The sequence below is a fragment of the Mesoplodon bidens genome, assembly GCF_964165515.1.
Source record: "Mesoplodon bidens genome assembly, chromosome: 10".
NCBI classification, from domain to species: Eukaryota; Metazoa; Chordata; class Mammalia; order Artiodactyla; family Ziphiidae; genus Mesoplodon; species Mesoplodon bidens.
The window spans coordinates 91739552-91766838 of NC_138172.1; the positions used below are offsets into that span (position 1 = coordinate 91739552).

General features: G+C 41.0%; 1 protein-coding gene across 2 annotated transcripts; it reads left to right on the forward strand.

The window, feature by feature from the left end:
* Positions 1–184: 184 nt before the first annotated feature.
* Positions 185–23377, forward strand: TPMT (thiopurine S-methyltransferase). 2 transcript variants are annotated; one of them, XM_081245514.1, is made up of 10 exons: positions 185–260; positions 688–769; positions 5107–5291; positions 6309–6401; positions 10246–10378; positions 13544–13596; positions 14259–14333; positions 18867–18952; positions 22253–22297; positions 22727–23377. In XM_081245514.1, exons 3-10 carry the CDS (start codon positions 5152–5154, stop codon positions 22837–22839), a joined length of 738 nt encoding a protein of 245 aa, XP_081101640.1. In that variant the 5' UTR covers positions 185–260; positions 688–769; positions 5107–5151; the 3' UTR covers positions 22840–23377. The 2 variants fall into 2 exon arrangements, with proteins under 2 accessions (XP_081101640.1, XP_081101639.1); XM_081245513.1 differs by lacking the exon at positions 688–769 and having other exon boundaries at positions 189–260; positions 22727–23376.
* Positions 23378–27287: the final 3910 nt, after the last annotated feature.

Below are 27287 nucleotides of genomic sequence, written 5' to 3' on the forward strand. Positions count from 1 at the left end.
ACGAGGGAGGAGTAGGGTACCCGCCTTCGCCTTCGCCGCGCTACTCGCCCCGCCCTGGCCATTTCCGCCGCTGAGCAAGCCGGGGAGCGTGGGGAGGGGGGCGGGGTCTGTGCGCCGCGGGAGGGGCGGGTCCAGGGGCGGGTCCGGGGGCGGGTCCGGGGGCGGGTCCAATAGCAGGGCTGAGCCTGGGGCTTAGGGACTCAGCTGGTGAGGCCCGCGGCAGCGCCAGAACCAGCAGCAGGCGACGGACAGCGCACAAGGTAGGCTCCGCCGGGTGCAGAGAGGGTGCGATGACCAATGGGACGTTTGCTAGGTGTGAGTGTGTGATCGGATTCCGGAACGGGGCGTCCCAGCCATCCGCGCCCTGAAATGGGCTCAGGGAGCCGAGTGGGAACGGGGAATAACGAGATCAGGTAGTGAATGACCTTTCTGAGTCCATGGTTAAAGTGACCCCAAAGCATTGTTGGGTATTGTTGATTTTAAGAAAAGAGAAGTACTTGCCGGGACAGTGAGGGGAACTGGGGTGCTGTAAATATTGTCTTGCTCCATGGTAACTGCATAGGTTGTATGCATGTATAAAAATTCACTGAGCCATACTCTTAAAATTTGTGCACTTTAGGGAAGTTATTCTTCAACTTACCAAAATTTTAAAATAAATCTAAAGTAGAAACATGTTTTTTTGAAAAGGTGAGGCGGAAACCAGTCTTGGGAGTCCACCCAAGGAGAACTTGGGCGACCAATCTAGCACATCTGATATTTCTGTGTATGGGTAAGAATGACTGTGAAATTTGCCTTTCCTGATAATTATAATTTTGCACTTTTATCTCGCTTATAGAAAGAAATTTTTTATTTCTCCAGAAAAGGATGTGGACAAGTACAGGTTGAGAAGCTATGAGAACACCTAAGGAGTGATTAAGTTATATTCATGGTGTTAAGTTATATTTCAAGTTTGTGTAAGAGGGGTAGAGTTGAACAATTCCAGGCTGCCCTGGCTCAGTGATAAAATTATTTTCCCTTTTGTTTTAAGTAGAGAACTGTTTATGAAGGCTCAAGTTCAGGTTCCAAAGTTTCTGGCTGAATGTGGAAATGGGAAAACTGCAACTCTCTTTTGCTTTTCTGTACCCAGTACATCAGATACTTCCCTCTGACCTCTCAGAAAACCCTGAGTGTCACCTCTTGACTTCGTCAGGGCCTTGCAAAAGCCATTTGTTAACAAATGTTTGCTGGGAAGTGAATTTGTGTTCCCAATTCCAAGAGAGGTGCCTTCTCCTTAAATCCTAAGCACACTGAAGCCAAATTTTGTCATAAAGGGAACTATTCCTTGAATAACTGCTTTTCCATGAATAATGATTCATGGATGAATCATTAAATTAACTCCACCAAGAGTAGCGTGCTAGTGTAATCCAAACTAAATTAGTTTCACTAATGACTCAAAGGATATGTTACAACTATTGTGTTGTATCATCCTTACATGACAAATTGCACGTTGAAAGGACAGACATTTTCCTCATACCTTCAGGTAGATTTGCAGTTATGTTCACATGTCCTTTTTTCTCAGTTCCCTTTGTAAAAAGGGGGAAAAAAAGGAACAAAGAGTGTTGTTCATCATCCAGTTATACTAAGGGTTAAATCACAACCCCTGCAGAGGGGGATGTACCCCAGGTGATTTAGGACTTCAGGAGGGAAAATAAGGGTGAGGCATTCTGTGTTTTGTATATATGGCCCCTAGATAGAATGCCTCAGGGAGAATTTCAATGGCCCCAGATTCTTGCATCTTCTTGTACAAAGAAATCACTAAAATCATTAACTTGAGGTATCTGTTCTTTGTGATTAGCAGTAATCTTTTACCAAGATGTATGCTAGACTACATGCTTTTCCTAGTCAAAAAAAAAATCTTATACATGTGGAGCATATATATTTGGAGCATTTCCTCAGAGGTATCTGAAAGGCTCTCTCCCAGGCTATCATCCTCAGTTAGGTCCCCGAATAAAATTGAAACTCACAACTCTTATGTTGTGTGTTTTTCTTTAGGTCAATGCCTTTGTGTGCATTTTCCCATACCAAAAAAAAAAGCTCTAAGAAAATTATTTGAAAATGCAAACTTGTGGGGTAGAGATGGGATATTGAATCTGTGCATCTACTTTTGCTTCCTCCCGAAACTCCACCAAAACAACAGCAGGATTTTTAAAGACATAAAGGGAAGACAGAAGAGAAGATAAAAGCAGTAAAAATTTGAAACCTAGAAAGCAGATGGACGAGTGATAAAGGATTTTGCAGACTGAAGAAAGCTAAATTCTAAACCAGCAATGGGGAAAGCCAATGAGCAATCCTATTTGCATTATAGAATCCCCCAATGCTCAGGAATTAGCAGCACCAGGTACCTCAGGGAGATGGAAGGGTATGGTTGAAATTAGGAGGATTGCTTGAAATTCTGGTTCCTAAAAGGCTAAGTCCCCAGATCCCTTTCCCAATTCCCTGCAACCAAGTATCTCTTCTTCACCACACCAGCAGACTTTGGGGAGGTTTATTCCCTGGAGAGGGTACAGTCTTGGACTGGGAAGATACAGTTCACAGTTGGGGATGGGAGTACCATACTGGAAATATGGGGTTAATTGAACACAGGCAAACTGAATGCTGGGGCCCGTTCCCACTTTTATCCTTTTCTCATGTGAGTATAGAACCATGGTCCCAAGGACTCAAACTTTCAACGGGAATTGGGAAGTCCATCTATGGAAAGTCTGATGAGTCCAAAGAAAATAAAGATAATGACATCTAAGTTTCCAAATAATATCTATTCACATCATCCTACAGAGAAGCTTACAGTCAATAAGCCCCATCCACAAACTTAAACTTATAATCAGCTTTTTGGTATTTACTCTTAAATGTGAGTAGATAATAAGAATTGCTAGGAATTTGAGGACAGTCACTAGTTTGAAAGGTAGAAGACAAAACCAACAGAAAAAATGACTCAGTAACAGACCATGCAGGTAAATAAGAGAAAATATTATATACATTCTATACATGAAATAACAACAAAATAAAATGAAAAGAGAACATCAGAAACAAAAAGGAGCTCTTGAGAATTAAAGACTTGAGAGCAGAAAAGAAAAACTAAATAACAAGGTAGAAAGATAAAAATAAGGTGGGCTGTCAGAAAATAGGACAAAACGATGAAGAGTTGGAAAATAGAAAAAAAATATGAGAAATTTAGAGCACTGGGTCAGGAGGTTCTACAACCATAAAAAGGGGTCCGAGAAAGAGAAATAGAAAAAAAGGACCAAAATCATCATCTGAATAATTCAAGAATTTTTCCATAATTGAAGGATATGAGCTTCCAGATTAAAAGAAGTCAGCCAGATGGATGAAAGCAGACCCAGGATAAGGCATAGAGTTAAGAAATTGCAAAGACTAAGGGGCAAAGAAAAGCTTTGAGAGAGAGAAAAATATTGGGCACATGGAAAATATCAAGATCCAAATGTCTTTGAATTTAAGCAGTAACTCTACAAGCTAGATGACAAGGGAATGATTTCTTCAGAATTGTGAGAGAAAATGCTTTCTAACTAAGAATTCTTACCCAGCAAAACTATACATCGAGGATGGGGAATAAATAGTGTGAAGACATTTTATACATGTAAAATTGCCAAAAACCTTTTCTCCCATGCACTCTTCCTCAAAAAGCTGCCAAAGGTTGTATTTTACCAATATAAGGGTGGTAACCAAAAAAAAGGGAAATAGCCAATAAAGGAAACAGGAGATTCATCAAAAGATAAGAAGGAAGGCTCCAGGATGGTGATAGATAAAGATTGCAGAAGGCTAGCTGTGTACCAGGAGAAGACAGCATCCAGTTCAGAAAGCTATTCTCTGAGATGACATTGATAGGATATCTGATAACCGAAGAGATTGAGAGTGTATTGACAGAAGATTGGGAGAGCTTAGAGTTGAATTAGTAATAAATATATGGACATTTTATAAATGAAAAAGCCAGATAGTTATTAACTATAGAATAAAAAGTTGTACAGAAAAGGAAAAGTAATCATAGAATTCTATGTGGCTTACCTGTGAATAGTATTTACCTAGTCATAATAATGTGAACTTGAAATGTTTAATCACGAATATGCTATATCTATATGGAAAGGATAGGAAAAGTGAGAAGGTGGTGTGTGTGTGTTGGGAAGTTGAAAGAGGACTAAATGCTTATCTTTTCTAGATGCTTCCTAGAAATAAAAAATTAAGAAGATACAAAAGAAGCATGCTATTTGAGTTATATTTTGAATTATATTTCAAGATTCAGCTAAAAGAGTTAAAGATGTTTTTCTCTCATTGGAACTGGGGACTGCTGCTTTCATAACTCTGTTGAACTCTTTGAATTGTGTGCATTATAACATTGATTAAAAAAATAAGAAGTAAACATTAAAGGAAATTTTAAAAATTAAAGAGTGAGATGCTAGGAAAGATTCTAAGCTTACAAAAGTTATAATGCCTGTTTTTTTTAATCTGTCCTCTCTTTCTTTTAAACTTAAATTCTTTTACTCTAAGATGTAACTCAATTTATTTAAAGACCTTTCCTAATGTGTATTACGAAGTATGCCTCTACCATCAGATTCACTGAAAAGTAATTTTTTGTATAGCTTTTCCATGAATATTGACATTTTTTTTAAAAGCCATACTGCTGGGACTTCCCTGGTGGCACAGTGGTTAAGAATCCACCTGCCAACGCAGGGGACACAGGTTCAAGCCCTGATCTGGAAGATCCCACATGCCGCAGAGCAACTAAGCCCATGTGCCACAACTACTGAGCCTGCGCTCTAGAGCCCGCGAGCCACAACTACTGAAGCCCGCGCGCCTAGAGCCTGTGCTCCGCAACAAGAGAAGCCACTGCAGTGAGAAGCCCACGCACCGCAACGAAGAGTAGCCCCCGCTTGCTGCAACTAGAGAAAGCCCGCGAGCAGCAACAAAGAACCAACACAGCCAAAAATAAATTAATTAATTAATTTAAAAATAAAGTAAAATAAAAGCCGTACTGCTGAGAATAATAGGTTTTTTCTTCATTCATCAATAGAATTGAAATACACTTAAGTGACAACCTTGCAAACATTTTCCACTTAGGCATTGGAGACATTTGTTTCTGAGTCAAAAGCTATCTACAAAACCATGGCTAATACAAGAGCAGTACTTGATGCTGAAGAGTACCCCAACACTGAGGCACAGAAAAACCGAGTGCTAACTCTGGAAGAATGGCAAGAAAAGTGGGTGAATCACAAAATTGCATTTCACCAAGAACGAGGAAATCAGTAAGAAATGTTTACATTTCTTTATATCAAATATTGGTCTATAACAGAAATGCTCTATCAGAAGCTGACTTTGGAAATAGAAATAATAATATAGATACCCATTATTTGATTTTAAGATGCACATTTTTAGTTTTTCACATTGGAGCATCTCTGAAATCAGGATGCGTCTGTGGCATGTCATAGTTGAATTGGCAGTGATATTTCTTCTCGTGGAGTATAAGTAATGGCGTGACTTACAGTTGATGACATCTTAGATTTGTGAACTGTCTTTTTTAATCCCCTGTAACATTTGTTGGGCATACATATTTATACATATGCAGATGCTCAAGTTATATCAATGCTGGCATCTCTTGATACTGAAAAGTGGTGGTGTTCTGACTTTGCTTTCCAATAGCATGTGTTCAAATGTTAAAGTATTATCTATATGGTGGAAGAAGAGAAGCTGAGAGAAATTAATAAGTGAGCTGAATGCTTAGCAATGTAATAGTAGTAGTAGTAGTAGTGGGCTTTGAAGCAGCAGCAATAAAGATGGGTAGTGCTGAGTAAAGTGGTCGCGACAGATGTTCCTTCTTCCAGGCAGCCACCCTGACTGCCCAGGAGACATCATTATTATTATTACATTTGCACACTAAGTAATAGTTGGGGTATCATCCTAGAACCATTGTATGAGTTATCTCTGTCATGTAGCTGGCCTTAGAAGACACACACACACAGGTATACATTTTCAAAACATATCAACCAAGGAAAAAATAATTTTTTATGTTTAATTACTAATCGGGAAAGCCCCAGGTTTGAGTCACATTAACTGCTCCCTAGTTACCTGACTGAGCAAGTTGCTTAACCTTCCTGTTTCTTCATGTATAAACTGGAGATTTTAATGAATAATGTTACCTACTTCATAAAGTTGTTGGGAAATATTAAGTGAGGTAATACATGAAATGTACTTAGCATTGTAAAATTGTAGTCCTTTCCTCTGTGTCTTGGGCTAATTAAAACAATTTTTTTTTTAATCCCCAGGCTATTAAAGAAGCATTTGGATACTTTTCTTAAAGGCGAGAAAGAACTGAGGGTATTTTTTCCTCTTTGTGGAAAAGCAGTTGAGATGAAATGGTATGAGCAGATAAGCATCAACCTACTTTCTTGTCTTGATGATAAACACTTTGGGTGAATAATAGGATGTAAGTTTAAAAAATTCCGTTCTCAGGAAATGCACAGGGATTCTATATTTTTATTAGACTAATACTGATGGGTTCATAGAGGTAACACTCTCAAACAGGAAGACAGTGCAGAAACAGAGGGGAGAACTAGTCTTTCTTTTTTTTTTTTACATCTTTATTGGAGTATAATTGCTTTACAATGGTGTGTTAGTTTCTGCTTTATAACAAAGTGAACCAGTTATACATATACATATGTTCCCATACCTCTTCCCTCTTGTGTCTCCCTCCCTCCCACCCTCCCTATCCCACCCCTCCAGGCGGTCACAAAGCACCGAGCTCTCTGTATTGAGTTTCTAAGCAAAAGAATTAGTCTACAATCAAAGTGGTGGGGGAGGCGGAGGATGGAACCAGCCTTCCCTCTTAAATTTCCTTCATCTTTGTGTGTGGTTTATTTTTTGTAGGTGGTTTTGGAACGTAACGAAGTTAATTTTAGGTATTTTAAATAGAGGTGGACAGAAAAGCTCAAAATGAATTACAGCTTTTTGGCAAAACCGTGTATATTCCACAGTTCAACTCAACTCTCCCGTCCCTCTACGAGCACATAGGAGGTTTTGTTTTCATGAATCATTGCTAATAAAACCAGTGATAAAGAAAATATTTCTTATGAGTAATTCTCTGTGAAGAGAATTCACTTTAATTCAGAAGCCACTGTCACTATGGGTCACCCTAAAGTCACAAACCTGGCAATCGTTTCCTATACAGAATTTGTTGTAATGATAATGTACAGGCGCTATCGTACATGCCAAGACATAATCTTGTATAAGCTTGAACGTTGAGAAGTTTGATCGTCAATCAGGAAAGAAAAATAAAATATATGAAAATGATTAGTAAATGAAAAAATAGTAACTTAAAAACACTCTCTTCCCTACATAAATACAGATGGGCAAACTACAGAACATGTGTGCATTGGGAGTGGATTTCTGAGCGGGGACGGTGACATTTTTGCAGCCAGCCCCCTGCTCCCTCAACTTGTAGCTGAGAGCATTTGTGAGTGGCTGCTGTGGCTTAAGATTCTAGGGTGGCCACCAAATTGAGAACATTATATCCTAACCAACTCACTGAACCAGAAGAAAGAATTACTTTGCAAACTACCTGCAAGAAAAACATTAACTCTATGAGCAGATTGTCTTATTGCTGTCATTAGTGATAACAATCTAGTTCTAGCAGAGGCTTTGAGACAGGGTTAGAAAATGGTATCATGAAACAGCCAATTAAATGTGATTGTTGAAGATTTAGGGTCTAAAGTCCTTTGTAGTAAAAATGCCAGAACTAAGCTACTGTAATTGTATAAAAGTTATTATATTAGAGGATTTTTCACTTATGTAACAAATTTGTGTATTAAGGTCTATACAGATATCAGATGTGAATAGATAAACTATGAGCTGAAGCCCAAAAGCATTAACAAAATGTTTAAGACATTTCCTTAGGTTTTGGTTTTCTTTTAGGACAATATATTCCAGTATAATCCAGCCTATGCCAGTCTATAGTAGGCTATGGTTCATTTTTCCATATGTTGAGTAGAAGTAAAAACCCATGCAGCTGGTTTGGATAACTTTTTTGTTTATATTTTATAACTTCAAAAAATGTATGGAGAATAAAAAAAAATTCCATGTATGTTAACTTACAAATTTCCCAGGAAATGTGAAAGACAAGTTATTAATATGTATGTTTTAGAACTATAAACAGTTCATGTTCTGACCACATTGAAAGTGTGTCCTCTTGTGTAGGGAATAGGTACCATCAGTTCTGCTATTGTTCAGTTGTTTTGAAAATGCTCATTGCATTCTAACTCCACTGATACATTAAGGAACAACGTGAGCATGGTTTGAATTTCACATCTGCTTCTATGTAATTTTGTCTGCAAGAAACGTGAGGTGAGAGCAGATAACAATACCCAGCTCTACTAAACCGTGTATAAATAGGCAAAATGCACCCATGCACAAACCTCAGCTCTCTCCCAGATACCTCAGTTCACCTCGGTGTGCTGTGAGCCACTTGCTCCCATCCACAGCCGGTGTGGGAACTTTCCATGGCTGCCAATAATCCCCCTTCCCTTACTTTACAATAACTTGAAAGCTGCAGCCCTTCCAACGCCTACAAGTCTACAAGTAAACTTCAGGTCTCTCTCAAGGTAAAGTGCCATGTTGTAGTATTTATATATTTTGTAACCATTTAACATGTAAAACTGTGCCACCATGTCTATTAGGTTCTTGTCTTTTTTCTTTTTCATGTGGCGCTAAGTTTTTTTTCTTAAGTACTATTTAATCCATTTTATTTCTAAATACTGTTTGATTGCATATTATTGAGAAAATCCTGATTCACGGAGATGAATTATGGCAAATGTGCAGCAGCTTTTTCTTAAAAAAAAAACCTTTTTAAAAATTAAGGTATAATTGACATACAACATTATGTTAGTTTTAGGTGTACAATATAATGATTTGATATTTGTATATACATATATTGCAAAATGATCACCCCAATAAATCTAGTTAATCAATACATAGTTACAGAACTACACAGTGTTGTGTGTGATAAGAACTTTTAAAATCTACTCTCTTAGCAACTTTCAAATATGCAATACAATGCTACTAACTATAGTTACCATGTTGTACATTACATCCCCATGACTTATTTATTTTATAACTGAAAATTTGTACCTTTTGACTTCCTTCACCCATTTCACCCATTGCTCACCCCCAGCCTCTGGCAACTACCAATCTGGTCTCTGTATCTATGAGCTTGTTTCTGTTTTTTGTTTTCTTTCGATTCCACATATAAGTGAGATTATAAGCTGTTTGTCTGTGTCTGACTCATTTCACGTAGCGTAATGCCCTCAGAGTCCATCCATGTTGTCATAAATGGCAAGATTTCAATTGTTTATAGCTGAATATACTCCATTAGGACTAAGTTGTTTAATGTGTACTCCAACCCCCATTTTCCCCATAAGCCTCATGATTTTTACTGCATGATTTTGCATGGTGTGTGATTTTTAAAAATGCATATGTTGCATAACTGACTTATGTGTTTATTTAATGTAACATAAAATCAATACTGTACCTGGGTATTTGTGCCACTAGTGCTGTGTTCTTTGAAGTCCAAGATCCCAAGACTGAATTCTGTAATTATAATCTTTTGCATATGGTAATCAAATAAATTTCTGGATAGGGTTTAGTGTAAGTGGAAATTATAAGATTATTATAGAAATGGATGATAATGTTCTAGAGCCGAGTGCTCCAGTACGGTATCTACCAGCCCCATGTGGCTGTTTAAACTAAGTCACGCGAGCCACGTCTCAAGGGCTCAATAGCCTATGTGGTTAGTGGCTGCTGGATTGGATAACACAGGTATAGATTTTTCCATCATCACTGAAAGTTTTAATGGACAGAGCTGATTTAGAGAACTTGAAAAGCATATCTAATTCATAGGATGCTTTTAAATCAGAAACTCTTCCAATCAAATCCATTTGTAGTAAATCAACATGTTAAGGTATAATTTTCCAAACTTTTAAATTTTTCCTAAGGTCGTATAAATCATTTTTTCAGAATTCCACATAGCATAAGGTTTGAGAATATATAGGTCCACTTTCTGTGTATCTACATGTTCTGTGAAACGTTGTGAGTCTGAATTCAAATGAATCCCTTAAAATTAAGGAAAATGTATGCTTATTGGTATATATCCTTTTACTTAGTACTGTATTTGAAATAAAAATTTAAGTGTAATTATATGATTTTATGCAGGTTTGCAGACCGAGGACACAGTGTAGTTGGTGTGGAAATCAGTGAACTTGGGATACAGGAATTTTTTAGGGAGCAGAATCTTTCTTACTCAGAAGAACAAATTATGGAAATTCCTGGAGCCAAAGTATTCAAGGTGTGTTTTGATTTTGGTAAATAGTTATTTCCATACCCCCAGAAGAAGGTTTTTCTCAGCATGAGTAAGTGAGGATACTATACAAGTGTCAGATGACCCCACTTTATCACCAGATTCACCTGGATATTATACAGTGTAAGGAGCATAAAAAGATAAACAGAAGCTAGGTGTGAACAAATATATATAAAAGCCAAGGTCAAAGCTTATTTGTCGTGTTTTTGATTTGGGTTTGTTTGATTTTTAATTTATAAACAGGTGTTTCTGAGAACCTGTCTTGTGCCACACCCTGCATAAGACACTGAAGAGATGAAAACACAGTCCCTGCCCTAAAGAATCGCTTAGCTTAGGAGAGAAGAGGAACGGAGGAGGCTGTTTGTCATACATGGACTAAGTGTAATGACGCGGAGTATTAAGGGAACAGAGAGGAATGTTTCCTAACCCAGCCTGGGGGAGCTTCCTGAAGTGTGTGGTGACAGATACGGCTAGGCCAGGCAGAGAGTCAGGTCATCCAGTCCAGATGTCCTGTAAAGCTGGTACCTGAATGTGACACAGCCAGATTTTCTTTTGTGACCGACCACCCTTGTGGCCTCCAGGGAAGTGAGCTTGAACGGCAGTAGCCTCCTGGCAAAGAGACCAGATAGGAGGTTGTGAGCAGTGGTCCAGGAAAGAGATCCTGAAGGGCTGCACCGGGAGAGTGATGGGGGGCACTTAGAGGAACAGATAGATTAAAATGATGTTTAGGGTGTCAAACTGGGAGGATTTAGTGATTAATTGAGGGGAATCCAGCGGGTGGTGAGTTCCCATTTCCAGCTCAGATGACTGGTTGGATAGCAGAGAATAAAGGAGAAGCAAGTTGAAGAGCAGAGAAAATGAGTTTTGTTCTGGAGATGAGTTTGGTTAATGAGTTTAGAGATGTTTAAAAGACCTGTGGCATGATAAAGGGGTAACTGGCAAACGTCTCTGAAGCATGTGCCAAGCATTTGGGCTGGAAATGATAGATTTGGGAGTTGTCCTCCTCCTGTGACCAGAACGATCCGGTGGAACTGCTTCGCTAGCTTGGGGTGATAATGTGGAAATAAACAGAAACCACCCAAATGAGAACAAGCAGAGGCTGTCAATTCAGAGGGAGGCGCCGATTGCATTTGTCAGAGGCTCAAAGCCTGGCAGGGGGGTGGGAAGGCTTTCTAGAGAAAAATGCAAAGGCTTCTGGCGCTGTTGGCTAACTAGAAGCGGCATCCCTTGTGATTGGTTTGGGAAGCGTATTTGATTTTGAGCTAGAAGAGAGGAGTAGGGGTGGAGGGGAGGCGTAAAAATCAGGGAGGCTGGCAGTCATTGACCACGTCCTGCAAGGCTGTGGTTAGGCTTCCCTGGCTAGTTGCTGCAGAGGTTACGGGTCCGAGCTCTCTTACCAGATGTGGTCTGGCCACCATCCGTCTGTACATTCGGTCTCTCGCAAAGCACTCTCTTTTCTAAATATTGAAATTAATTGCTCAGTTGACTAGGAAACTTGCTAGGACGTTATTTTACAGCTTCCTCCCACTCCATTCTTAGATCATCTAAGAATTCCTGTTTGCTCAGTCCGGAGAGGCTAGTCCTCTTCCAGACTCCTTGGAGCAGTGGTTCTCAGCCCTGGTGGCACATTTGAAATTATCTGTGGATCTTTTAAAATTCCTAGTGCCAAGGCCTTGCCTCCAGCTAATTCAGTCAGAACCTCTAGAGATGGGGCCTGGCATCAGGTCTGTTTAAAGCTCCTAGGTGATTCCAGTCTGCAGCCAAAGTTAAGATTCACGGGCTGTTCTCCCTGCCTCCAGGCCCCTTCCTCTCAGGACTGACCCCCACTGTGCTTCCAGACTGGTCTTCAAAGACCCGCCCACCTCTGTTGCACCTTATTTCAGAATAAAATCCAACATTTTCACATCCTGAAGTACATCTCCTACCCTGCTCCTCCCCCCACCTCCCAGACTTCTCACCTCCCACACCCGTGATGTCAGCACATGGATCCAGCCAGTTCTTCGGCCACCTTTTGGTCCGCCTTTCCCGGTGCTCGGGCAGTGAGTTCCCTGCTCTGTCTGCTCTGTTCCCACAGTTCTGGGCACACAACCAGAACAGTACAGCCCGTTCTCTACCGTGATGGGTCTTTGTTCCCACACCTCTCTGCTCCACCAGGCTGTCCTCACTGGGATCAGAGACTGTCAAATTCACTGCAGTATCTAGAACTTGGGCTAGTCCTGTCTACAGGGTGCTCAGGAAATAAATGCTCATCAGTCAGTGCATGAAAGAGAGGACACTGGGGAGTCAATACAACTGCACTTTTCATGAGTAACTTTTAAAATGTCTGTCCTTTCTCTCTCAGTCTGCCTGGTAATTGATTGATGTGTATACTTGTCATTAGGGGGTCAAAATATTAGGATTTTGCTAAAGTAAATATTGCTAAAATATAACAAGCTCCAAAATGAGTAATAGTTAACTGATCTTCATGATTAACCAATCTGATTTTCCTTTCTGAGTTGATCCAAAAGAACCCCATACAGGTTTTTAAGTTTAAAAAGTCCCATTAAAAATTATTTTCAGTAAAATTGTATTTTATTTTCAGTTAAAAAAATATTTGCATAGGTTGCAAGGTTCAGGAAGTGTGGGGGGAAGATGGGGAGGAATTCACCAAAATGATTAAAATCACTGTGTTCAGAGGGTGGCATGCAGGTTTTTTCTTTATTCTATAAATTCTCTGCAGCATGGTCCATATTTATTTCAAAATTAAAAAAATAAAGATTTACTTTTTTTATAGATTAGTGTTTTTTTAAAATATGTTACTTATTTATTTGGCTGCGTCAGGTCTCAGTTGCGGCATGCAGGATCTTTAGTTGCAGCACGTGAACTCTTAGTTGCAGCATGTGGGATCTAGTTTCCTGACCAGGGATCGAACCCGGGCCCCCTGCACGGGGAGCGCGGAGTCTTAGCCACTGGACCACCAGGGAAGTCCCCCAAAAATAAAAATTTAAAGTAAGATGTCTAAAAAAATTATTTGCTGTGAAATTATGTTCTTTATGTTTAATTACACATTCTTTCTCTACCACCCATGCGCTGCTTTGCCCCTCTTATTTCTCCCTTGACCATTCAACTACCTCCTAATTAAGTGGAGTTTTTTTCTTGACTTTTTCATTGCAGAGTTCTTCAGGGAACATCTCATTGTACTGTTGCAATCTTTTTGATCTTCCCAGGTAGGACTGATGTCTACCTCTGCACTTTTAAAAACTTGAGTGTTTGCTAGGCAATGCTGGGGTGGGCTGAGGGTCTTTTTTATCACTCCCATTCCCTTGCAGTAGCACCCATGAAGCACTGATTTGAGTCTCTGTTCTGCAGTTATTTTTAACTGCAGCCTATATGTCTGCACACTTGATATCTTTGCCCTTGGGTAGCTGCTAAGCTCTGGAAAAATTATTATGACCCTAGGAAGGTAGGGAAAAGGAGGAGAGAGCAAGAAAGTGTCTTCCACTTCACACCTGTGTCTGTAACAGAAATGCATTTCAGGGTGTGGACGGAGGTGAGAGCTCATCTCCTAAAAGTCCCTGATACCTGTTCCAGGGGCTGGGAGGAGAGTTGTCTCAAACTGTCCCTTGTTCCTCCTTTGTGCCCCCAAGTCCAAGCTGCTGCCACCAGCTCCTAGATCTAGGAGAAGATGGACAGCCACACACGCACACACACACACACACACACACACACACACACACACCAGCACATCCCTAGAAACTCAGGAAAAGCAGATATGAGATCCCCGTTCCTTAACAGCTGGTGAGGTTCTCACATGTGCCATGGGGAACACTGTCTTGTTAAAGATATTATTTTTCTTACATAAATTTTTTTATCTTTTTCTTTCTGGTAGAGCAAATATTGGCAAATTTGACAGAATTTGGGATAGAGGAGCATTAGTCGCCATTAATCCAGGTGATCGCAAACGGTTAGTGATTTGGCTCCTTTAATTATGTTGTTTTTTCCCCCTTGTTTAGCCTCCTTAATTTAGTATATTGTACTTTTTCTGGTTTCCAGAAGATTACTAGACTTCTACTAGTTTGAAATAGCTTATTGTATTTGGAATTAGAAGACCTATATCCAATAGCATCTTGGTCTAAAAAGTATAGGATTTGGCTACGGGGACATGGGTGCAAGGCTTGTGGCTCTGTCACTTCTAAGCTGTGTTGCCCTGGTCAAAGAATTCAACTTCTCTACACCTTAGTTTACTCCTCTGCAAAGCTGTAATTTTCCTACTAATACCACCCTCACCACCTCCACTGAGAGTACCAGGTAATACTTGTTTAGCCCTTGCCATGTGCCAGGCTTTCTTAAAATACCTTATGTGAAACAACACAGTTTATCCACCAAGCAACCCTGTGAGGTATTATGCTATCATTATTCCCATTTTACAGATGAGGAAACTAAGGTCAAAGAGGTTAAGTTACTTGTCCAAAGTGCGGCAGCAAGTATGTGACAGAATTGAGATTAAAACCCAAGGACTTTGGCTTTAAAGTCACGCCCATGACTAGACCCCCTCACACGGTTGTTGTGGGGATGGAAAGAAATGACACGTGTAACAAGTACCGTGTTGACCCTAAATGACTGTTTAACTATTAGCTGCTATTGTATTAGAGCTTTTGGTCTGGATAGTTTGGGTGACCATTCTTTTGTACCTGGTCTTATTAGAAAATAAAATTAAAATATGCGAAAGTATACTGAGTAAAATGTGACCCCTCCTGTGTACTTTCCAACCCAAATATCATTCACAGCCTTACTTGGGTGTAACACATAAATACTGAATTACTTTGTTGTATGGAGGCAGACTCAACATATCAGCGAAATGAAATTTTTCTCTTTTTTTTTTTTTTTGCGGTACTCGGGCCTCTCACTGTTGTGGCCTCTCCCGTTGCGGAGCACAGGCTCTGGACGCGCAGGCTCAGCGGCCATGGCTTACGGGCCCAGCTGCTCCGCAGCAGGTGGGATCTTCCCGTACCGGGGCACGAACCCGTGTCCCCCTGCATCGGCAGGCGGACTCTCAACCACTGCGCCACCAGGGAAGCCCCCAAATTTCTCTTTTTAAAAATGAATTGTTTGGGACTTCCCTGGCAGTCCAGTGGTCAAGACTCTGAGATTCCACGGCAGGGGGCGCAGGGCGTTCAATACCTGGTTGGGGAACTAGGATCCTGCATGCTGCACGTGGTCCAAAAAAAAGAATTGTTTGGTGAGTAAGGCTTGTTGCGAAACCTAATCTTATTTTAATTAGACATTGCCACATCCTCTTTTTTTTTTTTTTTAAGATTTAATTTTATTTATTTTTGGCTGCACTGGGTCTTCGTTGCTGCACGTGGGCTTTCTCTAGTTGTGGCGAGCGGGGGCTACTCTTTGTTGTGGTGCGCGGGCTTCTCCTTGTGGTGGCTTCTCTTGTTGTGGTGCACGGGCTCTAGAGCTCAGGCTCAGTAGTTGTGGTGCACGGGCTTAGTTGCCCCGTGGCATGTGGGATCTTCCCAGACCAGGGCTCGAACCCGTGTCCCCTGCATTAGCAGGCAGATTCTTAACCACTGCATCACCAGGGAAGTCCCACATCCTCTTAATATACATTTTCCTCTGGTGATAATTCACACTCCTTTCCCGCTTTTCTTTCTGACACCGTTCCTCCTTTCTCTCTTCTCTGGGACCCTCACCTTCCTCACATGCCTAGAAGTCATCATTCCCGGAGGGACCATCCTCAGCGAGGCTGTGCCGTCCTCTCTCCTGTACTTGCTCCTTCAAAGATTGCTTCAGTCCTCCTATTACTTTCATTCTGGTATTCAACAAATACACATTAAGTTCCTACTATGTCTAAATACACATGATGTTGGGGAAATAACTGAACAAGCCGCACATGGTATTGGCCCTTATTGTTTCCGTATTTCCAGCTCTGTTCTTTCTCCCAAACACCCACATCCCATATCCAGTGTCTGCTCGGCATTTCCCACGTGACATCAGTGTCCATCATCAACTTAATAGTATCACCTGTGACTGCTGCGTCTCCATAAAACACCACATTTATACACTAAACTCAGTTCTGCTGAGTGTCTAAGATTGTAGGTGTTCGCCGCTTCCTAAGGTTGTCCACGCTCTTCCTCGAGGTTAGTCTCTCTGCAGGCTTTGGTTGCGTCGCTCAGATCCACAAGGCAGTGGGGAGCAAACCCAAAATCACAAAGCTCACTCTACAGACCGTGCACCTTGTGTTCACTTATTTCTCCACCATCTGGCTTAATTTTTATAGATAATGATATAATCTGGCAAAATAATAAATATAAATATATATGTATATAAAATTTTAGCACATAGTAGGAGCTTAATAAATATTTGTTGAGTAAATGAGTGAAAACAAACCTGACTCAAAGCAAGGAAAATATACTGTTTCCCACCAGCCACCATCGCCTCCTCTGTCCTAGATAAAGGCCATCTAAGTGGCCTCTGAACTGTTCAGTTCATGGTAAGAAAGAGTCATGAGGCCCCTCCAGAGCTCTTGGAGAATCTAGTTCTAGTTTGGTCACAGACTCTGTCTTCCTGGTCCCCCTATTCTCTTTCCTCCCCTTCCAGGCCTGTGTGTGTGTGTGTGTGTGTGTGTGTGTGTGTGTGTGTGTGTGTCTTGTCACTGCCCCAAGAATGCCTTGGCCTTTGTTTCCGGAATAACTGCTTATTTTGAGCCATTAGGAAGATAAATGACTTTATCTTAGCGTTTATGGTACTTAGTGCTTTTTCCCAGCCCTGCCATCAGTACGGGGTGTCTCCTGCTGAGATTACACATGGGCGAGAACTGAGGTGGTTTCTGCCGTGACTCTCAGGTTTCTTGCCTACCATCAATCATACCTCTCATTTTTCTGAATTTTTTGAGACTGGTTGAGAGAGAAAGTCCACCTTCCAAGAGGAAGGATGCCTGTGAGTCCTCTGAAACCCTGCCAAACCTGTCTGACTGACCACTTCCTTGGGACAGCAAGTCCCTCCTTTCTTAAGAACAAGAATCCAAAGTTAAAAAGTAAAGGTTTCTGCTCAGAAGTTTGCTTAGGTCTGGTTCTTTCACTTGCAAGGAAGAGTGACCGGCTCAAGCCAGCTCAAGTTTTAAGGGAGTTTATGTTGAGGATGCTAACGGAATAAGCTACTGACCTGAGCATTTACCACGTACCAGGCAGCGTTCTAAGCACTTTATGTGTGCGCACTCGTTGAATTCTCACAACCACCTGTGAGTTGGTTACTAGTTTTATCCCCATTTTACAGATGAGGAAACTGATGCACAGAGGGGTTAAGGCTTTGTCAAGCTTACACAGCCTGTAGCGGAGGGGCTGAACTTTGAGCTCAGGGACCTTGCAGAGTCCGTACTCCTAATCCCCATGCAGGACAGCCTCCCTGATTTCTCCCAGGGCTCTGGACAGGGATGGCAGCACAACCGGGCCCCGTGGAAAGAGCCAAGGCTCCTCAGCGCTGTGCAGCTCACCCACCTCTGTCTGTCTGTCTGTCTCCCATGGCCTCTTACCTCCCTGTGTGTGCCTCGTCTGCCCTCCTACGTCAGCACTCAGCTTCCTCTGCTCCAGCCTCCACCCAGCACAGAAACGCCAGCGTTTGGTCCAATGACCACAGCGAAATAGCAACTCCTCTTTGGACCTCTGAACTCAGTTTCCCAGTGGAGTCATCTGATTGGTCCAACTCATCATTCTGTACCAGACCCAGGCCTGGCTCCTGGTCTGTCTGCTGATGGGCCCTGTTAGGGCAGGTCCCCACTCTGAACCCATCAGACATGTCTGGGAAGTGGCATCACCTGCTCCTCAGGACACCTACTCCAAAGGATAGTTGCCGTAGCACTCGGGGTTTATGCCACCCAGGCAGAACTGTAATGTCACAGTACCTTGGATTTTGGCCTGTTTATTAGTCTTACCGCTCTCCAACTAAAGAGAGGAAAGGGACTGTGTTTTGTACCCCTTACCCGTGCCCCCGATGACGAGCCCGTCATCCAGGATATTTGTTAAACTGCAGCATCCCAGGCCCCACAGCAAACCTACTGACTCAGTCTTGGGATGAATGAAGCTCGAGCATCTCTTCTTCCAGCAGGTGCCCAAGTAATCTGGTAAACCAGCCTGGTCTGGGAACCACTGCCCCAAATCTGGCAGTGCTTCGGGAAATATACGTTCAAAGCTGATGGGCCTCCGGGGACCACATCACATTGGAAGGAGCCTCTGTTCTGCTTAATTTGACATCTGGTCTGATGGGCTCCAGAACCAGGCCTCCTTCGGATTCCCATCCTTCGCTATTTCCCAGCTTAGGCAGGTAACATCATTTGCTGAGCCCATTTCTAGCTTTTTAGAATGAGAATCTACTTCATGTGATTTTTTAGGAGAGTTAAACTCAGTAATAGAGATGAAAGGAAAAGCTGGCTTCCCTCCCTGCCTCTCGTTCTTTGTAAAGAAATGTAACACATGCCTTTTAATGTTCTTTTCAGCTATGCAGATATAATGTTGTCCCTAACAAGAACTGGGTTTCAGTACCTCTTGTCTGTTTTTTCTTACGATCCAACTAAACATGCAGGTAAAGTTTCTTGTTCTTTTTCCAGTTGCCTTGTTTCGTGATTTAATTCTATGACTTGGATAGCATTATTTTCTCCTAATTTATCTCATGTGAGGCATACTGCTGATATACATGCAGTCTGTGTCATCCATGGTGGTGGGGATGGGATGTATTGGGCTGATGCCTACAAATACATCTTCATAGGAGGATGGGGTGAGACGTGGACGTGGGGAGGTAGGGGTGTGCAGGAAAATCTCTAAACTATTGCTGTGTTTAATTTCGGGAACTTTATAATTTATTGCATTTTAAAAATAACTGTATTTGTTTTGAATGTGTAAAAGGGATGTTTTCTTCTGGATTCATTTAAATGTGTTTGAACATTAAAGCCTGACCTTTCTTTTTTAACATCTTTATTGGAGTATAATTGCTTTACAATGGCGTGTTACTTTCTGCTTTATAACAAAGTGAATCAACTATACATATACATATATCCCCATATCTCCTCCCTCTTGTGTCTCCCTCCCACCCTCCCTATCCCACCCCTCTAGGTGGACACAAAGCACTGAGCTGATCTCCCTGTGCTATGCAGCTGCTTCCCACTAGCTATCTGTTTTACATTTGGTAGTGTATATGTGTCCATGCCACTCTCTCACCTTGTCCCAGCTTACCCTTCCCCCTCCCCGTGTCCTCAAGTCCATTCTCTACGTCTGCGTCTTTATTCCTGTCCTGCCCCTAGGTTCTTCAGAACCATTTTTTTTTTTAGATTCCATATATATGTGTTAGCACACGGTATTTGTTTTTCTCTTTCTGACTTACTTCACTCTGTATGACAGTCTCTAGGTCCATCCATCTCACTACAAATAACTCAATTTCGTTTCTTTTTATGGCTGAGTAATATTCCATTGTATATATGTGCCACATCTTCTTTATCCATTCATATGTCGATGGACACTTAGGTTGCTTCCATGTCCTAGCTATTGTAAATAGAGCTGCAATGAACATTGTGGTACATAACTCTTTTTGAATTATGGTTTTCTCAGGGTATATGCCCAGTAGTGGGATTGCTGGGTCGTATGGTAGTTCTATTTGTAGTTTTTTAAGGAACCTCCATACTGTTCTCCATAGCGGCTGTATCAATTTACATTCCCACTAACAGTGCAAGAGGGTTCCCTTTTCTCCACACCCTCTCCAGCATTTATTGTTTGTAGATGTTTTGATGATGGCCATTCATTCTGACTGGTGTGAGATGATATCTCATTGTGGTTTTGATTTGCATTTCTCTAATGATTAATGATGTGGAGCATTCTTTCATGTGTTTGTTGGCAATCTGTATATCTTCTTTGGAGAAATGTCTACTTAGGTCTTCTGACCATTTTTGGATTGAGTTGTTTGTTTTTTTGCTATTGAGCTGCCTGAGCTGCTTGTAAATTTTGGAGATTAATCCTTTGTCAGTTGCTTCATTTGCAAATATTTTCTCCCATTCTGAGGGTTGTCTTTTCTTCTTGTTTATGGTTTCCTTTGCTGTGCAAAAGCTTTTAAGTTTCATTAGGTCCCATTTGTTGATTTTTGTTTTTATTTCCATTTCTCTAGGAGGTGAGTCAAAAAGAAGGATCTTGCTGTGATTTATGTCATAGAGTGTTCTGCCTATGTTTTCCTCTAAGAGTTTGATAGTGTCTGGGCTTACATTTAGGTCTTTAATCCATTTTGAGTTTATTCTTGTGTATGGTGTTAGGGAGTGTTCTAATTTCTTTCTTTTACATGTAGCTGTCCAGTTTTCCCAGCTTATTTATTGAAGAGGCTGTCTTTTCTCCATTGTATATTCTTGCCCCCTTTATCAAAAATAAGGTGACCGTATGTGCGTGGGTTTATCTCTGGGCTTTCTATCCTGTTCCATTGATCTATATTTCTGTTTTTGTGCCAGTACCAGACTCTCTTGATTACTGTAGCTTTGTAGTATAGTCTGAAGTCAGGGAGCCTGATTCCTCCAGCTCCGTTTTTCTTTCTCAAGATTGCCTTGACTATTCGGGGTCTTTTGTGTTTCCATACAAATTGTGTAATTTTTTGTTCTAGTTCTGTGAAAAATGCCAGTGGTAGTTTGATAGGGATTGCATTGAATCTGTAGATTGCTTTGGGTGGTAGAGTCATTTTCACATTGTTGATTCTTCTGATCCAAGAACATGGTATATCTCTCCATCTATTTGTATCATCTTTAATTTCTTTCATCAGTGTCTTATAATTTTCTGCATACAGGTCTTTTGTCTCCTTAGTTAGGTTTATTCCTAGGTATTTTATTCTTTTTGTTGCAAAGCCTGATCTTTAAGTTGTGGCTTTTCAGGAAGAAGTGAAAACGAAGTATACACACTTTTAATTTGTAAAAGTACCCTATTTGATTTTTAATTGCGCCTTTTTTTTTTTTTTTTTTTTGCCGTACGCAGGCCTCTCACTGTTGTGGCCTCTCCCGTTGCGGAGCACAGGCTCCGGACGCGCAGGCTCAGCGGCCATGGCTCACGGGCCCAGCCGCTCCGCGGCATGTGGGATCTTCCCGGACCGGGGCACGGACCCGTGTCCCCTGCATCCGCAGGCAGACTCTCAACCACTGCGCCACCAGGGAAGCCCTAATTGAGCCCTTTTTAAAAAGTGCTTTGTTTTATAAATATCTGTGTATTTTTTTCTGTTTGAATAAGCCAGATCTTAAAAACTCATTAAAAGATGAGACCTAGTGTCCATAGTTAAGTCTGGGACAATCAGATGGAAATAGAAAATAAGGGAAACAGATGTCAGCTCTGCGAATATGATGTAAGTTCCCTTCCTGAACAGTAGGCCTAAGGAAGGGCCTGTAGGAAGAAGATAGAACAGGCCTTGTCTGGGGTGGAGGCTAAGAATTCCCTTCTAGAAAGGGGCAGAAGCTGTTTCTTCTAAAGTAAATGGTAAATGGGCAGAGTTCGTAGGATGAGGGTAAGTGCAGGAATGGTAGAAGCTCTATACCCTGGAAGCAGGAAGCCCCAAGGGGATTTGTTCATGAACTCCACTCTGAGTTTCCTGTTCCCAGGTTCCAAGGCTGACTCAGCCATCTCATGTAAGCTGGAGATGGGCATCTAACATTACCAGTCCCCTCAGTAAGCCAGTCTTCGGTATCAGATGTGCAAAAGAAGAAACAGAAGAACCTGTCACATCCTCACCTATTTGGATAATTGACTTATGTATGGAATGTGTATACCAAGGTCATTGGAAATAAGCTGAGAAGTGGGCCCTGAGAATTTATTTCTCTTTACAATTAGATCTTTTAGAATTTATTCTTCACCATGTTTCTCTTTTACTTAGGTCCACCATTTTACGTTCCAGATGCTGAAATTAAAACATTGTTTGGTAAGTTACAGACATGTGCTGTAACTTTTGAAATAAAGTCAACAGTTAACTGTTTTGAGCTATCAGCAAACTATTCATATCTAGAAGTATATAAAATTTAAAAGTCAGAAGCCATTTAATTGGAGACTATTATAATCAAAAAAGGAACCCATCTCTGTAATAGGACTTTTTAGCTAAATGGTATGCTTATGTTAAAGACATCTGAATTCTTCTAGAGAGATGGTATGTTTACTTTAGCTCTTAGGAGTTATAAGTGATAATAACAATTCAGAGCGCAGAAAATTTACCCTTAATATTTATTTCCCTGTGTTCATTAAAAAGAAAGAAAAGATCTTCAGTACGCACTCTTTTAAAAATCATCTGGTATGTTTTTAGAACTGTTGCATTCTTCATAAAGTTTTAACTTGTCACACTTTCTTTTTGTTTCAGGCTCAGTGTGCAATATTCATTGTCTGGAGAAGGTTGATGTTTTTGGAGAAGCACATAAAAGTTGTGGAATTGACTACATTATTGAAAATTTATATCTATTTACAGGAAAGTAAATGAGATGTAAATAGAAGCAAGTAATATCAACATGTTTTTAAGCAATTGAAAATTGTGCTAAGGCATGAAAATATAATAGATGACTTTTGGAAAAAAATTCTTCATAAATCATATCACAGATCTTTGCTCAAAAATGCTTATAACTTTTTAGGAAAAAAAAAACACGTACTTTGGAAAAGAGAGTGTGATTGGGGGGTGAAAGATTATACCTGTGTGTCTTACTTACAGATTGCAAGAATTTTTTACAATCAGCATGTATTACTTGTATAATTAAAGAATAAAAGAGAAATATAATGCATATAACAAATATAATAGACAGAAACATTGGCATTGTTTATGAAATTTAGAACCATTGCGTAAATGTAACACTTTAATGGGGTCCAAGGTAAAAGATAATGGTCTAAGACATTATATAAACATTAATTTTTACTATAAACCCTCATATTGTACTCAATCCTAGCACTCCTTTTCACATTTTTTTCTCCTTATATAATTTTATATGTGACAGAATGAAGAAATAAACTTTTAAATTAATGAAATTAACCAATCTATATGGAAAAAACATTTTTCCCAAACTGTAAAAAGAAATTCTTTTTTTTTTTCTTTTTTTTTTTTTTAATTAGTTTCTGCTTTATAACAAAGTGAATCAGTCATACATATACATCTGTTCCCACATCCCTTCCCTCATGCATCTCCCTCCCTCCCACCCTCCCCATCCCACCCCTCCAGGCGGTCACAAAGCACCAAGAAATTATTTTTAAAAGTTGTTTTCGGTGTTTGGCAGTTTTTTGTTTCTTGTAATTTAATCTTGTTTAGATGATAAAGTCTTAGGAAGTGCAATGCACTTAGGGCTGGGTTCATGTCTGTTCATTATGAAAGTTTAGATTCAAAACTTTTCAGTTTTTCATTAAAAATCACATTTTGATAAATCAGACATTCCTCTCTTACCGCATTACCTAATTTTTAAATGATTTAGATTGTTTAGCTCATGTTAATAGGATGGTGTGTATTATAAAAATTATTTCATTGTGTGTTTATGAAAATTTCAGAAACTTTGAAATGTCCAGCTTCTCATTTTCAACCATACATCTCCAGCTCATTTTTCTGTGTGTGCTCAAAACGTTCCAGCCTGCACCACTTTCCCCTCCCCACCAAATCCCTCACCCCTGAAGCCAAGCATGTGGGGCACGAGTTATGAGATTAGACAGGTGGTCAGAGTGGGTGCTGGAAGACCAGGTGCCCTTGGGGGAGAGCAAAGCTGGAGACCAGAACCCAGGTTGGGTCCAAGGAACCACACAGGTGATGGAGATCTGCCTGTTAAGGAGGTTCCCGGAGGCTGCCTGAAACTCGGAACTCACCAACCCAGGAGGGATTCAGGTTCGTAATGGTAGCAAGCTTTTGCTCCTGTGAGCTCACAAGCCCATGCTAAAGCACCTACAGTCTGCTCCTTCTCGGTTCAAAGGTTGCACCTCTCCTCCCGGACTGAGATGCTTCTATTCTATGTGGCTTGCTCTCTTCCTTTCTCTCGTCATTGTCAGGTACAATCTGGGATGTAACTGTGTCATTGGACTCATTCTGGGATTCCTTCTCAACTGCGTGTATGTGGCATGTCTTCCCACACTTGCAAAACCAGCAGTCCATGTGCCTAAGCACTAACTCCCTCCCCCAGACTCCTCAGCCTGTCACCCTCAGCCCCCTCATCTCTGCTGTAACCACCCTGAACTGGGTCTCCATTTCCCCCTCTCTGCCGTGTGGTCCTTTTCACAGGAGTCAGCCACTGACCACAAGATCTATTCTTCAAATCCTTTGCCTCCACAGGCCTCAGGGCTTGTTCTAGGTGGAAGGAGGAAGAGATGGTCGTGCTATTCCAGGACCCTCTAAGTAAGAAGTATTGGAGGGAAGCACAGAGGAAATCCATGGAGACTTCGCCATGGAGGAGGGACGATTCTTCATAGGAAACTCAGAATGTTAGAGTTAAGACTCAGGGCATCGCTTCTTCTTTTTTTTAATGAATTTTTGGCTGCGATGGGTCTTAGTTGCAGCACGCGGGATCTTCGTTGTGGTGCGTGGGCTTCTCTCTAGTTGTGGCGTGCGGGTTTTCTCTTCTCTAGTTGTGGCGCGCAGGCTCCAGGGTGCGTGGGCTCTCCAGCTGAGGCACATGAGCTCAGTAGTTGTGGCGCGTGGGCTTAGTTGCCCTGCGGCATGTGGGATCTTAGTTACCTGACCAGGGATCGAACCCACGTCCCCTGCATTGGAAGGCAGATCCTTTACCACTGGGCCACCAGTGAAGTCCCCAGGGCATTTCTTTTATTAATCAGTGTGTGTATATGCGACGAGGATTGCACTATATAAGGTATTTGAGAAACCTTTCAACATTGACTCTAGAGATAAGCAAGTGCTATTTTCCTAACAAAACTTCCTATAAATACTAGAGAATCATCAAAGGAAAGGTATAACATTGGGGTTTGCTGCCTGTAAGTAGTATCCTTTTAAGTATTCATTAGTTCATCCATTTAAAAAATATGTATTGACTTCTGCTGTGTACCAGGCATGCGCTAGGCACTGTGGATATGGTTCCTAATCTCCTAGAACTTAGTTTCTGTCTTCAGAAAAAGAAAGAAAGGATGAAGATAAAGAGCAACTTTAAGATTGGATAAAAAGGGAAACTGGACTCTACACTTGGTAAAGTAGAAAAAGGACAAGTGAAAAGGGAGGGAGGGTGTGGGTTGGGTTGACAGGAATGCTGGAAGAGAATTTGTGTTTAACTCCATGGAGAGGCAGCAAACAGTGAAGAAAATGATTGCTAACGATGCCCAGCTAGAATGTGGGGATCCTCAGCTGTGAAAGACGCAAACCTACTTGTGTTTAGTTCCGAAGCTTTGTGTCACTGAGAAAGCTTTAACTCTGATCAAACGCCACAAAGTTACACTTCCATACTTTAAATTTACCAATTAGAGTCTTGACAGCAAATCGTCAGGGTGGATTGTCAGTGTATGTGCCGCAATGCTTTCCAGAACCACTGTGCTAACTACCAAGTGGCAGAGCGATGACTGTGAACATTCTTAAATAAGTCGTATTTATTGCAGATTTGTCTGGTTTACCTCGCTAAACACCGCCAGCTTCTTGGTGCAGTACTACTGGTTGCCGCCCGGGGACAGCACAGGATCAAGAAGAAGAAAGCAGGCCACTCACCAAGCAGAGCTCCTCTCTACCGAGAATCACACTCACTGGCAAGACGTCGCTGAGGGGTGGGGTAGAAGCTCCGTCACAGTCAGCAATGAGTTGGGGGTCTTTGGATTCGTTTTAAAACAATGTTGGAGCAGAGGCAAGTTAGAAGCACATCAAGCATCAGTGAAATCCGTATGAAAAGCATCTTGAGAAGGTAATTAATCACAGACTTGGTCTAGATCTCTAACTGTTCCCCGCAGTAACCGCCAGCTGCATGTGGTTACTGAACTGAATCAGGATGTGCTGTGGGTTTGAAATACACACTGGACCTTACTTAGTACTAAAAAAAAAAAAAAAAAAAAGTAAAATATCTCATTAATAATTTTTACAGTGATTACATGTCATAAGGGTATCATTTGGGATATTTTGGATTAAATAAAATATGCAATTAAATTCACTTTACTAGGTTCTTTTTCCTTTTTAACATGTGGCTACTAGAAAATTAAATATTCTATACATGGCTCTCATTATATTTCTTTTAGTACTAATTCTAAAAATATTCCATTTTTAGATGGAATTTAGATTTCCTGAATGTTTTCCTTGACTTAAGGTTTACTTCAGAAAGTCATTTCTATTTGGAATGAAAATGTATTGTAGTCTGAAATTATAATATTAAGTTGGTTACTGTGTCCCAATACACAGGTAATCTTTGAATCTTGTAACACTGCATAAGAAAATGTTCTTTCTTGTCTTACATTAAAGCTTCCTCCGGGGGATTTAATGGGATAAAAATCCCTTGTTTTCTCAGAAGTCTAGCAAATAAGAGGGTGAATGATCACAGTAATTATCTCTAAATGAGGAGAAGTGATCTGATAAGTGGTTTTGCCAAAGACAATGTTCATGGGATCCATCGACGGGGGACTCCTGAAAGTCATTGCCTGTAGTACCACAGCGATTCCCGAGAGAGACTGTGCTATCTCCTGTTTGAGGCTCTTTGAGCATATTGTCGATTCTCTGCGCTTTCCATATTGATTGAGGTGGAAAGAATTTAACCTGCTGTCACGTGTGGGACTGTCCTATCACAGTGGTTCTCAAACTTGGCTGCACATGATAAGCCCCTAGGGAGCTTTAAAAAAATCCCAGCTGCCCAGCCCACACCCTGGACAAATTAATCTTTGGAGGATGAGACCCAGGTATTTACCATGTGCAACCAAGTTTGAAAAGACTGGGATAGTTAAAGAGTGTGGGCTCTGCAGTCAGACTGCCTGGCTTCAAATCC